General features: G+C 34.8%; 1 protein-coding gene across 24 annotated transcripts in view; it reads right to left on the reverse strand.

Moving 5' to 3' along the window:
* Positions 1-17662, reverse strand: part of CABCOCO1 (ciliary associated calcium binding coiled-coil 1) — a 168403-nt gene that overhangs the window by 61528 nt on the left and 89213 nt on the right. For 4 of the 24 annotated variants that reach the window (XM_086382305.1, XM_086382301.1, XM_086382312.1 and 1 more), the window contains one exon: positions 15376-16462. The exons of 17 other annotated variants lie outside the window; for them this stretch is intronic. In XM_086382305.1, coding sequence (XP_086238431.1) covers positions 16334-16462 — 129 coding nt within the window. In that variant the 3' untranslated portion in view covers positions 15376-16333. Of the gene's footprint in view, positions 1-1927; positions 2242-3540; positions 3627-15375; positions 16463-17662 lie in introns of those variants that run through there. 3 more of the 24 variants (XM_086382307.1, XM_086382316.1, XM_086382319.1) reach the window with 1 other exon arrangement.

Consider the following 17662-nt stretch of genomic DNA (forward strand, 5'->3'; position numbering starts at 1 on the left):
GGGGTCGCACAGAGTCGGACACGACTGAAGTGACTTTGCAGCAGCAGCAGCGCCACCTTTGGTTAAAAGCACACATCAGAGATAACTGCCTGTAGCTTGGAGAAGCTGTTTCCCATCTATTGCCAATTTTGCTTACCAGAAGAAGACCAGAACCTATGCTGAGTATTTTCTGGCTTTTCAAAGCTAACAATAAGAAAGTGTGAATCTTTAGATTTTCTATCATATGTCACCTGCAACTCTGTTCTGTCTTCATAAACTAGAGAGTTTAAGTCTGGCTCTCGGTATCCTTTCTCAACTATCCTTTGAGTACAGTCTAAATAGTACTGTATAACAGTTGTTCAGTGGCATTATAGTTTTCTGTTTAGGCCTAACCTTTCTTAATTTAAGTTGGAAATCAAAGAAAGGAATTTTGTAAATATGCCTATATGTCATTCCCTTTCCAAGAAGTCCATTATAACTTTCAAAATTTGTTTTACTAAGACCCAGGAAAGCAATGATCAGACTTAATCTTTGGTTTAAGATACAGGAAGTCAGGGCTTTATTAACACTTCCTGAAACTCTGAGGCATTTAGAAGTAAATTATATATTGGAATTATTTTACTCCATTAGTAAGTGTATCCAAAAGGTAATTTATTTAGCTTAATGATTTTCTGTAAAATTAACAACGTGTTTTCAAAGCATATTTATGAAATGAAAAGTAACTGATGAAAGTTTTTCATTTAGCAGTTTTGCTGGACGTTTTATTATGAACTGGAAATCAATTTCTAAGCACCCAGAAGATACAGGCATTGGGTTGAAATTAACGTTTTCTGTGAGAAATGTATCTCATCAGATTAATCAAATTTATTTCCATGACATAGAGACAAGCTGTTAAAGCTCATGAAATAACACCTGTATTAATAATTTTCATTAGATAAACTTCCAGGAGCTTTTCACAATGAATTGGTAAATATTTTGTTTAAAACTTACTTTTTTTTTAACTTTTCCCAGTAAACTGTCTACTTTCTGAACTGCAATGACTAACTGGATTGGATGGTTTGACTTGATGTAGTACTAATCTGACTTCTGACTGCCACTTTGGAAATTAAAACACATGCACACACATATGCACACTCATACACATCCAAACTCTGACCTTTGTTTCATGTTTAAATAATAATCTCCTTTTGGAAAACTATGCTATTTTTATACCTTTCTTTAAACAAACAGGCTACTTTTCACAAATAATTTGTAAGTGTTTTAATTTAAACTTTGTTGACTGAGTGTTTTCTAGTGAATTGAACTACTTTTTGGACTGAAATGAACAGCTTGCTTAGTTGCCATGACATTGTGTAGCCCTAACCTGCCTCATGACCCTGACTTTGGAAACTAAAACACCTACACACATCATCGTGTTCATGGGCATAAACACACACCCAAACTCTGACCTTTGCTTTATGTCAAAAATAATACTCTTTTTATGGAAAATCATGCTGAATTTATGGCAAACAAGATTTCTACCCAACTGTGCTTCAGGAAGAATTTTCCTATGTTAAAACTCAGTAAGGTTCCCTTTAGTTCACCCTCACAGTCAAGTTTGAAAATGGGTTCAAGTTGTTTATTGCACCAAGCCTGAATCACAGTGTCTAGCATCCATTTATAGTCTGTTATAATCTACTCTACTTTACTCACTAAATTTTATTTCCCAACACTCTCCAATATGTAGCCTTGCTCAAGATGAGTAATCTCTTCCCTGTTATCTGGTTAAAATGTAACAATTATTCTTGGCTCTATGACCTTGCTCATACTGTAACTAATTTCCACTTTCTCAAATATGGAATGTTCTTTACTAACTTTTCTAAATGCTGCCCTTCTTTGTAGGCCTACCTCATTTCCAAACTCCTCAAACAAAATTTTATTTTGCTGTTATAGTCCACAGTGATTCCTCTTTTTCCTTTTCTTTCTAAACTAAGGCCTGCGTGTTAATTCCTTTAATATTTATCTTTTCAAGTAGCCTGTATATTCTCTGATATCAGGTATCATATTATACTTTTTTATTTTTCAACAGTCATAAAGAGCATAGCACTGAACACATAATACTTTTTGGCTGTCAAAGGTATGAGTAATGTGTTTACCTTTTTCTGTTTATAACTGTAGACTATTTCCTTTAGGTAGATCACAATTTTTTAAAATGCAGTTATTGTCAGATTTTGCTTCTCCTGTGTAGGTAGGTGGTTCAAGGGTTTACCATTGTATTAAAACCTGAAAAAGTGAAAAGTTTTAGTGGCTCAGTTGTGTCTAACTCCTTGTGATCCCATGGATGGTAGTCCTCCAGGCTTTTCTGTCCATGGGATTTCCCAGGCAAGAGCACTGCAGTGGATTCCCTTCTCCAGGTGATCTTCCCCACCCAGGGACTAAACCCGTGTCTTCTGCATTGCAGACTCTTTAACACCTGAGCCACCAGTAAGAGTAAAAAGTATGCCAAGATAATCTGAAGCCCTGGAAGTTCCAATAAGGCAGAAAGTGGATAGTCTTTGAGATAGACTATACTCCATATAAAACTGGAAGTGTATATGGACTTCCCTGGTGGCTCAGATGATAAATAATCTCCCTGCAATGAGAGAGACCTGGGTTCGATCCCTGGGTGGGGAAGATCCCCTGGAGAAAGGAATGGCTACCCATGCCAGTATTCTTGCCTGGAGAATTCCATGGACAGAGGGACTTGGTAGGCTATAACCCATGGGGCTGCAAAGAATCAGACACCACTGAGAGACTAACACTTTCACTTTTTCACTTCAGATCCTAATCTGGGAGGAAAGATACCCCTTTTTTTCCCCTAAAGTCATTTCTTGAGTATTGTGTTTCTTTTATTATGATATTCCCTGCTTCCCAGCACACCACCAACATGAGCCTGGTAAAATATACACAAACATCACTTAGTGTCATTTTGCATATTTGTATTTAAAAAACACAATTAAGGACAAGGAAGGAAATGGCAAGCCAAAGAAAGGCCCTCAGAAGTATCCAATATTGGCCTATTAGAGAGCTTAAATTTTATTCTAATCTTCCTCAATAAAGATACATTACTACCTCATATATATAAAGCAATGGGGGGAGGCACATATTATTCAAAATAGATGCTGATTATTTTATATAATATGAATTTCTTATTTAAGCAACTAGAAATAATGTTATTTAAAATGTAGAGGAGTTAAGACATATAAATAATTCAAGGTTGAAATTTAAAAATGCCCCAAGAAAGGTAAAGATAAAACGAGAGTTCACAGGGGAAATAGAAGAGCTATTTTCAGTTTAGGGGGTTAATAATTTATAAGAGAGAGAGGATTTGAAGTGAACATTGATGATAGAGCTAGTTTTGGACAAGCATCCATTTAAGGGAGGTGGGAAGATGTGATAGGTATGGATGACTGCTAGTCCTCTGTCACTCTCTGCATTGAGAGATGAAGTTTATTCCCCCTGCCTTTGGAACCCTAGCTGGTTCTGTGACTGCTTTCCCTAGTGCAACATGGTCAAAGCGACACTGGCAGTTCTGAGCCTCACCTCCAAGGGGACTGGGCAGCTTCTGCTTCTTCCCTCTTGCAACCTTCACTTTTGAGATCCAAGGACTCTGCAGTGAGTCCAGCCAGCTAGATGAAATGTGTAGAGATCATGAGAGAGAGAGGTCAGCTTCTAAGCATATGTATTTTCTTGATGACTAATAAAGCCGGACATACCTTTTCATTTGGATATCTTCTTTTGTGAAGACTTTGTTCAAGTTTTTGCCCATTTTTTTCCCCTATTGGTTTGCCTCTATCTTACTGATTTGTAGTTCTTTATCTATTGTGAATACATCTTTTTTTTTTTTTTTGGTCACATACATTTTATGGCAAATATTCTCTCCAATCTACTAAAAAGTTTTATCTTTTAAATTGTGTTTTTTGTTGAAAAAAGTTCTTAATATTAATGTAGTACAGTTTATCAACATTTTCATTTATGGTTAGTATTTTCTGTGACCCTGTTTAAGGCCATGGTATTTTTGTTTTCTTTTATAACCTTATATGTTTTACCTGTATGTTCAGATCTAAATTCATTAGGAATTGATCTTTGTTTATATTGTGAGCTAAGGGTCCAGATACATTATTTTTTCTTATGGAATATATACCACCTAGCATCACTTATTGAAAAGGCCGTTTCCCCCTCTGCATTGTATTGTCAGCTTTGTCATAAACTAAATGACCATGTATGGTTCTCTTCTTGTACTTTTTAATTCTCTTCTGATGGTCTATTTGTCCATCATTAAGTCAAACATGGTAGTAGTTTAGTTGCTAAGTCGTGCCCAACTCTTGCAATCCTATGGACTGTATCCTGCCAGATTCCTCTGTCCATGGAATTCTCTAGGCAAGAATACTGGAGTGGGTTGTCATTTACTTCTCCAGGAATCAAACCTGGGTCTCCTGCATTGCAGGCAGATTCTTTACCGACTGAGCTATGAGGGAAGCCCTTAAATCAAACATAAGTTGCTTTCATTACTACAGATTTGTAAATCTTGAAAACAGTACTACAAACCCTTCATTTTGTTTTCAAGATTTTTTTTTTCTTTTTGAGATTCTTTATACGTTTTAGAATCAGATTAGCAATTATATGTACAAAACCTGCTGGAATTTTTATTGAGGTTACCTTGAATACGTAGATAAATTTGGATAGAACTGACATCTTTATTATACTGAGTCCTCTAGTCCATGGCCACTGTATATTCCTCTATTTGTTTATATAGTTTTAATTTCATTCAATAATGTTTTGCCATTGTCTATGTACATATTCTTTATAGACTTCCAGTTTGATACCTCATGGTGTTTTTTTGGTTTGTTTAATATTTTTAGTTCTTTTACTTATTTGGCTGTGACAGGTCTTAATGGTGGCATACAATCTACTTTCATTGTGGCATGTGGAATCTTTTGGTTGTGGTATGTGGGATCTAGTTCCCTGACCAGGGATAGAACCCAGGCCCTCCCTGCATTGGGGGCATAGAGTCTTAGTCTCAGGACCACCAAAAAATTCCTGATAGCTCATGTTTTTTGATGTTATTGTAAATGTTGTCATTTTATTAAGTTTTATTTTCTAATTATTTCTTGATAAAATATGAAAAAACTTTTTTGTTTATTGGTCACATGTCCACTGATTTATGAAATTATTTTATAAATTGCAATAATTCTTTTGTAGGTCCTATATATACAATTGGATCATCAAGTGTGAGAAATAATAGTTTTAAATCTTACTTTCCTATTTCTATATCCTCAACTTTTTCCTACCTTATTGCACTGGCTAAGATTTCCAGCATATCCTGAATAGAAGTAATGAGAGGAGATATCCTTATTCTCATTCTTAAGAGGAAAGGTTTCAATATCTGCCATAATTATGTCATATCGGTCATAATTATGATAATTATGACCATTAATTCTTCTATTCCAGATTTGCCACAGACTTTTATAATGACTGGGTGTCAGATTTATGAAATGATAGTTCTTCTTCTAATGAGAAGATCATATGATTGCCCTCCTCTATTTTAATGTGGCAAATTCCACTGACTGATTCCCAAATGTTAAACAAATCTTGCATTCTTGAAAGAATCAGCTTGTTTATTGGTACTATCTTTTCATATACCATTGGATTTGATTTGTTAACAATTCATTTGGAATTTTTGCATGTGTGTTCATAAGGGAGAAATGTCAAGAATTTTCCTTTCTTATAATATCCTTACTAGGTTTAAGAATGTTGATCTTTTTGTGAACTCAGGAAGTTCATATATCATTAGTTTTATTACTTTCTTATAAGCATGAAGATATGCTGGAAATCTCCTTGTGGAAAATATTTTGTTAATTTTAAAAAATATTTTAATTAAGTATTTCAATTTCTTTTATATAGAGCTATTAGAACTTTCCAAATTTTGTCATTTTAACTAGCATGAAAATTTAGGTATAATGTGGCTTATATTATCTTCTTATCTTTAAATGCCTGTATAATCTTTAGCAATGAGAGTCCCTTGGAGTGGAAGGAGATCAAACCAGTCAATCCTAAAAGAGATCAACCCTGAATATTCACTGGAAGGACTGATGCTGAAGCTCCAGTACTTTGGCTACCTTATGTGAAGAGTCAACTCATGGGAAAAGACCGTGATGCTGGGAAAGACTAAAGGCGGGAGAAGAAGGGAATGACAGAAGTTGAGATGGTTGGATGGCATCACTGACTCAATGAGTTTGAGCCAACTGTGGGAGATGGTGAAGGACAAGGAAGCCTGGCATGTTGCAGACAGGGGTCACAAAGAGTAAGACATGACTGAGCGACTGAACAGTAACAGTTTATTACTGACCTTGTTTTGTGTGCCATCTCTCTTTTTCTTAAACAGTCTTTCTAGGAGACTATCAATTTTATTAGTCTTTATAAAGAATTACCTCATATATTTCTTAATTTTCTCTGCTGGTTGTATATTTTCTATTTCATTAATTTCTGCTCTTAGATTTTTATTTTCTTGCTTATCCTTCCTTTGAGTGTAATTTGGTATTTAAAATTTTTACTTCTCTAATTTGGTCTCTGGCCCAGCAGTCTGGACGTCTTCTTCAAGCATCCATTAAACTGTGACAGCTAACTTGTAGAGTACGTAAAATCTCGGTCCTTTCACAGATCTTGACAATACTATTACCTTATTATGCTTTCAATATTTGTAGAAATTTCAGTGATATAACCTCATTTACTGCTGATATTAGTAATTTTGTCTTCTTTTTTCACTGCTTAGTTTTGATAGATATTTATCAACTTTTATTGACCTTCTAAATAATAGCTCAACCTTTTTTGTTTGGTTTTATTGGTTTCTGTTCCTGATTACTGTTTTTTGTTTCTGTTTATTTTATGCTTAATTTTATACTTTTTGCTAGTTTCTTAAGGTGGAATCTGAGGTCAGAGATGTGGGACATTTTGTTTAATGTTGTAAATCTCTCTGTAAATACTGCTTTAGCTTTATCCTACAAATTTTGATTTTTGTGTGTGTGTTTTTATTTTCATTTCAGTCAAAATACTTTTAAAATTCCTTTTTGATTTTTCTTTGATCCATGGGTTATGTTGAGAACTGTGTTATTGAGTTTATACCTATTTGGGGATTTCTCTTACTGATTTCTAATTAATTCAATTATAATCAGAAGACCTTTTGTATAATTTGAATTCTTTGAAATTAATTAGACTTCTTTATAGTCCAGAAATGAACTACTTTGTAAATATCCTTTGTGTACTTAAAAGAAAAGCTTTCTGTTGTTCAATTATGTCAAGCTATTTGATAATATTGTTCAAGTTTTCTGTATTTTACTAACTTAGTTTTCTTGTTCTATCAATTATTAAGGGAGAGGTACTGAAATCTTCCACTGTAACTGTGGATTTATCTGTTTCTCCTTATAGATCTGTTGGTTTTTGTTTCATATATTTAGTATTTAAGTTACTAGGCACATAAATATTTAGGATATTTTTTTCTTCTTTAATTGGCTCCTGTATCATTTTGAAATGATCTTCTTTCTTACTGGTCAATTCATTGCTCTGATCTCTATTTTATCTGATATTGACAAAGCCATTCCTCCTTGCCTTTTCATTTTTATTAGCATTGTATATATTTTTTCCATCTTTTTGCTTTTAACCTATATCTATCTTTATATTCAAGGTGTGTTTCTTGTAGGCATCATATAGTTGGCAAGTTTATGATCTTTGCCTTTTATTTGGGTTCTTACATTCAGTATGATAATTCACATGATTAGGTTTACATTTCCATTTAATGTGATAACTGATATAGCTGAGTTTAGGGTTACCACCTTGCTATTTGTTCCATAAAACCTTTGTTCATTTTTTTCTGTCTTCTTTTGGATTCGTTATTTTGATTTCATTTCTTCGTTAAGGACTTTTTGAAATGTTTTTGGCAGTTGATTTAGTGTTAACAGTACACATCCTTAATCCAGTCTACCCTGAGTGATACTGTACATTTCATGTACAGAAGCTTTTAGCAATAGACTTCCAAATCTCCCTTTTTAGTCTCTGTGCTATTATCATATGTATATGTGTGTCAAATTGTATCCAACTCTGTTTGTGACCCTATGGACTATAGCCCACAAGGCTCCTCTGATCATGTGATTCTCCAGGCAAGAATACTGGAGTGAGTTGCCATGTCCTCCTCCAGGGGATCTTTCTGACTCAGGGATCAAACCCATGTTCTCTTATGTCTCCTGCACTGGCATGCAGGTTCTTTACCACTAGCGCCACCTGGGAAGCCCATTATTATCATACATTCTAATTGTTTTAAATGCTATAAACCAAAAATACGTTCTTTCTCTAAATAGTAGAATGTTAAAAAATTATTTTATATTGACTCATACATTTACCCTTCCAGTGCTTTCATTCCTTTGAATAGTTCCAGATTTCCACTTTATATCATTTTCCTCTGCTTGAACATCTCCTTAACATTTCCTGTATTGGAGGTCTGCTCACAATGGATTTTTAAGCTTTTGTGTATCTAGAAAAGTATTTATTTCACCAGCAGTTTTGAACAATATTGTCACTGGATGTAGAACTCTAGGTTGATCATTTTTCTTTTGGTGCTCCATTCTCTTCTGGTTTGCAATGTTTCTAAGGAGGACTCTATTTTCATTCTACCTTTGTTCCTCTGTGAGAAACAAAGATAATGTTTTTAATTCTACAGATGCTTTTAAGATTTCTCTTTATCACTAGTCTAGCAATTTGATTTGAAGAACACAATGGCAACCCACTCCAGTGTTCTTGCCTGGAGAATCCCAGGGACAGGGGAGCCTGGTGGGCTGCCATCTATGGGGTCGCACAGAGTCGGACACGACTGAAGTGACTTAGCAGCAGCAGCAGCACCAGCAGCAGTTTGATTATACTGTATTACAGATTAGTTTTCTTTATGGTCTTATGTTTGGGGTTTGCTGAGTTTCTTGGATCTATGAGTTTATAGTTTTCAGGAAATCTGGATAAAAATTTGCCACTATCTCTTCAAATACTTTCCCACCTCCTCCTTTTCTCTTTCAAGAAATCCAATTACATGTGTATTTGGCCACTTGAAAATATCCCACAGCTCACTGACTTATTTTAACTTCCTCCAGATAAGCATGGAGTAGGAGAAAATGCCTCAATCCAAGCATGGTCTAGAAAATCATGAGGCTGGTTTTCAAACATTGTAAAGCTAAGTGCACCTTTAATTCATCCTCACTATTAGGCTATAAGGCTAAGTGTACCATTCATTTACACTCCACTCCAGAATCCCAAAGACTAGGGCCCTTACCTCTCTGGACTTCTGTACTTTAATTTGTTATGCTCTCAGCAGTATAAGACACTGAAAGTTCTGCTATGCTCGCTGGATGCTCTTTGCACAGCATTTGAATTGTTTTCTTAGCACTGTTTGTGAAAAACTGCATATACCTGGAGTAGATGACTGTCATAGAATGTTAGGCTCACTTCTATACACCTACCTTCTCTCTTCAAGTTCCATCTCCTAATCCTAGCACCAGTGGCATGCCCATACTCTAATTTTTGTTTTCCTCATATAGTCAAAGCTATGGTTGTTCCAGTAGTCATGTACAAATGTGAGAGTTGGACCATAAAGAAGGCTGAATACCAAAGAATTGATGCTTTTGAATTGTGGTGCTGGAGAAAAGTCTTGAGAGTCCCTTGGACTGTAAGGAGATCAAACCAGTCAGTCCTAAAGGAAATCAATCCTGAATATTCATTGGAAGGACTGATGCTGAGGCTGAAACTCCAATACTTTGGCCACCTGCTATGAATAGCCAACTCAGCGGAAAAGACCCTGACTCTGGAAAAGATTGAGGGCAAGAGGAGACAGAGATGACAGAGGATGAGATGGTTGGATGGCATCACTAACTCAATGGACATGAGTTTGAGCAAGCTCTGGGAGATAGTGAACGGCAGGGAAGCCTGGACTGCTTTAGACCATGGGTTTACAAAGAGTTGTACACAACTTAGTGACTGAATAACAACAAAAGTCTTATGAATTTGCCAAAAATTCTATTGGCTTGTCTGTTTCTTAGGGACTGCCTCTTGCTTGCTTCTCAGCTCCTTGACTTGTGCTTCCTAAAACAAATACCCCAGGAGAGAGGCAGCACATATACTTGGGCTTACTTCAAAAATACTGGGCTCACATCTCTCTAGGATCACAGCCTCTTAAGTCTTGACTGCCTTGGAAGATCTCCAAATGAGTTTTTAAAATTTATCCACTTTTTTATTTGTTCTTGATTAGAGCATCTTCTGTTATAAGATACTCCATGAGAGCTAGAAACAGATGTGACAGAATGATTATTTTTTGATGAAGTATTTTTTACACTAGAAAGATACATAATTATTTGTCAAATTTATGCTTTATTGTTTAACGTCCCCAAAGTACAAATTTCCACTGTTTTGAAAAGAGAATATTTTTGAGTTTACTTTATATCCAGGGGATTTCAAAAGCATCACAACTGCTTTTAGGATCCAAATTGTGTTCAATAGGGTTTCTCTAGTTAACTGTAAGAGCTCCTTAAAGAAACTATTATAATAAAGTCTCTATCATTATCTCTTTCTCTATATCTATGTCTCTGCACACACACACAAAATCAGCATCTCAAGCCTCCAGTCACTGCTATATTAGGAACTGGAAACCTATGGCACAGAACAAAAGGTTTCCATTATGTATATACACAAAAAACTCACTGGAAACTTTATTTAAAATAGTAATTTTCTTCTTGTTTCTGGTGAATAAAAGCATTACATTCTTAAATCATTGTCTTCATTTTGAGGTAACAAAAATTGAAATGTACAAATTATATAAAATGCTTATTCTATGAAGTCACTCCTGCTTTAATTTACGTCCCTCGCCCTTTAATTCATTTTATAATTTTGAAATGGCAAGTGGAGCTTATGTTACCACAAACATTTCCTTTAATCTGAAAAATGTGTTTTTTGAAAAGCCACTCAGCGCAAATAAAGCTCTAAGTAAAGCTTCTTTTTCTAAATTGGTTTAAATTAGCTATATTTTTTGGAGCCTTGAAAAAAATGAGAGATACAGCACTGAGTTTCGTCCGTTTTTTATATATATATATATGTATATATTCTTCTCTTTCTGAAGAGAAGAAAGGAAGTCAGGCCAACAGTGATTTAAATGACTTTAAAACCATCTTTCCTCTTTCTGTCTTTTGTTTTTAGTGGTTTATTGGCTGTTGGAGCCCCTTCTAGTGTGTAAATGAATTTGTGCAAAGGCACTGATTTAGTGTATTTGTGATTTGTGTAAAGGCGCTATGCATTTACTGTGAAAATTTAAGTGAGCTTCTATGGTTATAGCATAAAGCTAATAACGCAATCCACGTATTTTAGCCATGCTTTAATTAAAGGTGACTATCTTAAACTGACTGAATTCCAAGTGTCTGGGCTTATTTTAACTTAATGGCTCTATGTCTAAGCAATAATCTAATTTTAAACTTTTTGTTTATTCTAAGTAAAGTCAAACAATATGTGTATTTGTTAAGAATAATCTTGGGCAACACTTGAGATGATGTATTCCATTAGAAATGATTTGGGAAATCTCTTTTGAATAACCTATCTAAACTGTCTCTCCTTATGATCTGTAGAAAAAAGGGATAAAATTAAATATTTCTTCTATTCAAAATTAACTGCTGAACGTTAAATATTTTCCACATCTATCTACTTTGGATTTATTAAAGTAAGTTTCGAAAGTGAGGCCTCCCTCTTCCAAATTCTTAGCATTTTAACCATAAAAGGCTTAAAAATATTTTGCAATCCCATGGGCAGTAATCTGATATTCAGGGATTCTTTTTTAAGGGAATAAATGGAGTATAAATAAGCTTTTAAAATTAGAACTTTATGTGTGATCCACCATAGAAAACATTGTTTCAGTGCTTATCATGTGCCAGGTACTTGAGATATAAAAATGGAAACAGAAAGCAAAATAAAATTTATGTAGTACTCCCTACTCCTTATTTTCCCAATATTTAAGCATTTTCTCCTTTGTTTCTTATAGCACTCCTATAAGAATAAGAGGTGTTCTCTCAGTTTCAAAGATTAAGGACCCAAAAGACTGTTCTATATTGTGATTAGCCTCCAATTAAAATAAATTTAAATTAAATAAATAAGTAAATAAAGATGAGGGACCCACAGCTCAGTAGAGTTATGTAATTTGTCCATGGTTCTAAAGGCAGCAGATGGAGACTAAATTTTAACACAGGTAGAGAAATGGAAAGAAAGGCAAATAATAAACCGACCACTTCTGTTTCATTATTAAAAGAACACACTCATTCATTCATTCACTTACAAAGCTGGTGTCTCATGTGTTTTTGTCTATATGAGCACTGGGGATATAAAATGAGATCAGTACTCAAGTCATACTTTCAAGTCCTGAATATGGAATGAACATACCTCCATCAATATATTCAGCCTACTCAGCCTCTACTGTCTCATCTTTTGTTTCATCCTCTTTTGTCTTATACCTTTAAAGTCAACTCAACCATTTTCTTCATTGTTGCATCCCTATTTCCCCCAACCCCTGCCCAATCAGTTATCTGGACAATAAGTTATCACACACATATGTGGACAGCTCAGTTCAGAATCCCATTTTGAGGGTCTGTTTCCTGAGGCCACTCCTGTTACCGATTACTATACAGTCCAGGTTCTGTGACAAAAAGGCACACTGAAGCTTGGTAATTGAGGAGGGCTTAAAAAGGTGGTTATTTACCAAAAAGGAGGCTGATTTAGGGGAAAGCAAGAAGGATGGTTTGGCACACTGTTCTCATCCCAGCATCAACCTGGGAGGAGAGGGAGCAGTTTCCAGAATACAGAGAGAAGAGTTATGTAGACAAGACAGGAACTCTGGCCTTCTGTAAAGGCCACACTCAATATCCAGTGACCCCACAGGGAGGGGAGCTGAGAGTAAAAACACACAGCCTCTCCCTTCAACCACCCAAGTCCACACAGTGGCCTACCTAGAAGTCAGAAGGTAAGAAGCTATTGATGATTTCCAAAAACACTGGTTTTCTGAGACACAGAGAAGGATAGAAAAGGGTAGAAAGTGGATCTGGAGAAGCCAACAGAAAACATCAAGCAACAGGCCAAATATTTAATGTAGGATTGTTTATGGTATTTAAAATATATTTAGGAAATAGCTATGTTCAATTATAATTATTTTTATCTAGATAACTGATTATGTTGAATAGGTGACTGCACTCATTTTATGAAAATGGCATAATTAAATATTCAGAACTTCAGCCAGAGTTTATCTTAAGTAACATCTCAAGTTTTGAAAAATTTACATTTATATCAGAGTTATGCTCATTTACATTTAATCACATTACTTCAAAACATTCAATATTTAACAAAAATAATGAAGTACTTTCACTTTTCTTTTCTCAATTTTGACTGTAACTTAATATACAGTACTGTACTTAATGTCCATTTTCATAAACTACATAAGCCAAAGGCACATATTTGGTTAACGATATTTATGAAATAAAAAAAGAACATCATGGTGCTTCTGGGTAGAAAGCATAAAGAATTTAAAAGGACTGTAAAAGTGATAACTAATTTAAAATAACTGTTATAATATTATTTCTATTATCTTTTTTTTTAGTGTGTGTTTGGAAGGTACTATAGTTAAACTGTGTCCTACTTTGTTTCTGTTTAATTGCTTGAACATCTGTAGGTAACCAATGTTATGACATCCTGCTTAACTTAAAAGTGGCCTAAACTGTCTCATTTAAGGCTTTCTTTGGTGATCCTAGGAATTAAATCAAAGCCTCTGCAGAGGAAGTTTGGGACAGTCTTTAAGCATGCGGACATTAGTCCTCAGGTTTCATGGTTAAAAACTTGCCTCCCTCCTTTGGTTGTGAAAATTGTTGATTTAAAGTTTGTACACAGTTCCTGGTGTATACTAAATGTTCAACTAGCTTAACTTCCCTTCTCCCTAAACGTTTGCCCAGTTAACATCTATTATTCCAGGTATCCACCCCAAAAAGATAACTAGGCTCAGAGAAGCCTTCTCTGACCCACTAATCTTCAGATTAGAAAGCACTCTGTAATCTCCTTTACAATAATCTGTAGTTTTCCTTTACAGTACTTGGCTTGTAATTATATGCCTGTGTGTGCATGCGTTCTGTTATGTATGACTCTTTGCGACTGGATGGACTATAGCCTACCAGGGTTCTCTGTCCATGGGATTCTCCAGGCAAGAATACTGTAGTGGGTAGTCATTTCCTCTTCCAGGGGGTCTCAACCCAGGGATCAAACCTGTGTCTCCTGCATTGGCAGGTGGATTCTTTACCACTGAGCTATCTGGGAAGTCCTATATTCCAGTGAGTTTATTAATGTCCATTTCTCTCTTTAGAGAAATTAATGTCCATTTCTCTCTTTAGCTTTATGAACAACTGTGCTTATTTTGCATTAGCACAATGTCACATACTGATACTAAAAGTAATATTTTATAAACATATGAACAGTAAGTTCCCAGAGTACTTAGTGTGGTAGGCACACTGCACTTGCTTAATAAATATCTTGATTATTAAAGGAGAAAATAGAGAGCAACCTGAAGATTATAGGCAACATCTACAACTGGAAATGCATTTAGAAGACAGTGATCTGGAACCTATAATTTGTTCCTTAGGAGATGAGCTTAAACTGCAAGGCAGCTTTGCCCATGTGGAGCTGAAATGCACATCTAGTCCTGTTCCTGAGCCAAAGAGAGCACTGAGCCAACATCTCCCAGTGAAGTTGTATAGTTATCAGTAATAAGCCTTGCTTATAAAAAAGGCTTAGCTTCACATACTAATGTCTCTCTAGATTGCTAGTTTGAGTTATTAAAAAAATAGTTTCTTAAATAAATTAAGTAAAGATTTTCATTGTTTAAGTAGAGCAAAATTATCTGTATTCATTTGTTAGCAGCATGCATCATTTCTTTCCCATTTAAAATACTTGATCTCTTTAGCTGAAAGCCTGTAATTCCTTAAGTTACTGTGTGTTGAATTAGGGTAGAAAAACATTTTTTGAATAATGGAGACTTCTCTATCAGTTCTTCCTCTTCTTAAAGTGTGTGTGTGTGTGTGTGTGTGTGTGTATCTCCCCACAAGCACTGGCACATTTATATGATTCTGTATATACCGAGCATGCAAATCCTGAAGTAAAGTAAAGTTGCTTCCCCATCTAAATTCTGATTAGTCTAAAAGCCAAGCTCTGGGAGGTATGAAACTCCATATTCATCACTTAAACCTGCCACGTTTGCTATGGTCATTAGTACTTCAAGCCAAGAGAAGAAATAAGCAACTAAAAAAACACAAAAAACAAAAAAACTCACTCTACTTCATCTATCCTTATATTATTTCCTTGATCAAGCACAGAGCTAGTTTGCTACAGAAAACTTCGGGTTTTTTCCCTCTTCACTCCTATAGTCAATGGTGCTGATGCAGCTGCATAATTTGCATAGAAAGTTGCTCCATTCTGTAGTCAGAATACCAATAAGGTGGCCTCTTTCTAAGCATGTTTATTCTCTCTTGATTGACTCTTCACTTGCATGCTTTTCTGCACAATGCATACTCACTTGCATATTCTCAGCCATCTGTCAAACACTCACCAAGCCTTAAAGGCTGGCCTCATAATCAAACTTGAACACTGAGGAAAGGTTAGTATGTGGCCCAATATTATAGAACTGTGACCAGAATCATCTTTTTAAGAAAGTAATCAATAAAAATATATCATCCTACAGTATTGGTTGACTTACATTTGATTACATAAATTTATTAACAGTTAAGCCTGCATTCACCAAGATACAGCTAGCTCTATATTTATAGTAAATGACTTCCTAGTTATAAACAACCATAGTTTCTATCCACACCAACTGTAGCAGTCCAACATGATTTTCAGTCTGTAGAACAGAATCTGTTTTGTCATTCTATTAGTTATGCTACCTAGAACAAGACAGGCTTATCATAAATTTGGGACTTCACTACCAATGAGAATATTTAGAAGTATATTTAAAGGAAGAACAGGATAAAATAGTTTAAATTGGAATTGTCCTAGAAAATTCTATAAAAATCTAGGATAGATGGTCACATCCTTATAGATGTCCTGGCTCAATTTTACATTTTAAACAACTTTACAAAATCTGTTTCAAAAATCGTACAGCTAAATTTAAAATATATTCAATGAAGATATAATTTACTATTTCTCAATTCATTCAATAAAATTTAAGTGTCTTTTGCTTGCAGGAGCTTCCATTACTGGGTATGTCATTCATTATTCAGAGAGTGACTGCATATTCCTAGACAAGATCCAGAAGAGCCAGCCAATAGTCTTTTGTCTCCCTTCTTTTTAATCCTGTCAGACCTTCAGATTTGAAGACAGCTGTTATATTTTTCTTCAGTTTTTTCTCCTTCAGAAACCTCTGGTCCTGAAAAATCCAGGTTATTTTCTTCTGAACACATTTTGATTTGAATATATCCCTTTTCAAATGTACATTACTGAACCCTGTATGGTCTATTTTAGACATGTCTGGACATCTTAATGAAGAATGAAAAGATGACTTTTCTTTAAACCAGAAGCTAGATTATTAATGGATTCTGCTGAGTATGTAATCACAGAATTGAGACATGTTGATTTTTCTTAAGACTCCATTCATTCCCTCACTTCTTGCCATCTATTGGCCAGATAAGTATCTGAAACTATAGAGTACATCTCTATAGCTGGTGTCCTTGTTTTCTAGGTCTTACTGTGATCATCCTGGACATTTTGGTGATTTATAGAACTCATGAATAATAAGATGCTCATAGAAGTAACAATTAAATCTTCATTAGTAATAGACCCTTTTGCTTTAGGGAAAAAGAACACTGCCTAATCACATAAACATGAAATGCATCTCTTCAAAATAAAAGACATTTTCATAATGTTGTGCAATCTTTTAAAGTTAAACAAGCAAGAAAAAAATACTGCTGGATAAGGAAAATAAAGGGAAATTGAATAAATCTTTGCTAATTTAAGTCTTTACTCAGAAAACAGCTGTGTGTTGAAGTACATGCTGATTATAAAAAATAAATTCAGGACATATAGACAAGTGTAAAGAGCAAGCAAAAATTATCTGGTATACTATCAACATCAAATAACTACTGCTAACAATTTGAAATATGTCCTTCAGGACCTGTTCTTTATATAGTTATATAAATAGGATATAAAATTATAAATCACAATCACAATAGATACATTTGGTAGTCTTTTTTTTTTTACTTCCTTAACATAATGTGAATAATTTTTCATCGTAAGTACAACACAACATGAGTACTTTTAATGATGACAAATATAGAGATACCACAGATTTTGAACATTTTCTTCTAATAGATGTTCAGGTATTTCGTAGTTTGAGGGGTTTTTTCCTATCATAAACAAATATATGCACTGATAGATCTGTCTAGTGTCTGATTATCATTTTGGAATAAACTCAAAGAAGAATAACTGTTAGCTCAACAGGTAAACACATTTTAAAATTTGATAAATCTTGCCAAAGTTCTCTCTGGAAAGTTTACCAGTTTACACTCCTACCACCAGTGTATGTAGTGCCAGTTCAAGATACTCTCAAGATAAGGTGCCATCACTTTAA

This window comes from Bos grunniens, chromosome 28, assembly GCF_055505025.1.
Source record: "Bos grunniens cultivar Pamir isolate PY7600 chromosome 28, Bosgru_T2T1.0, whole genome shotgun sequence".
In the NCBI taxonomy this organism is placed as follows: Eukaryota; Metazoa; Chordata; class Mammalia; order Artiodactyla; family Bovidae; genus Bos; species Bos grunniens.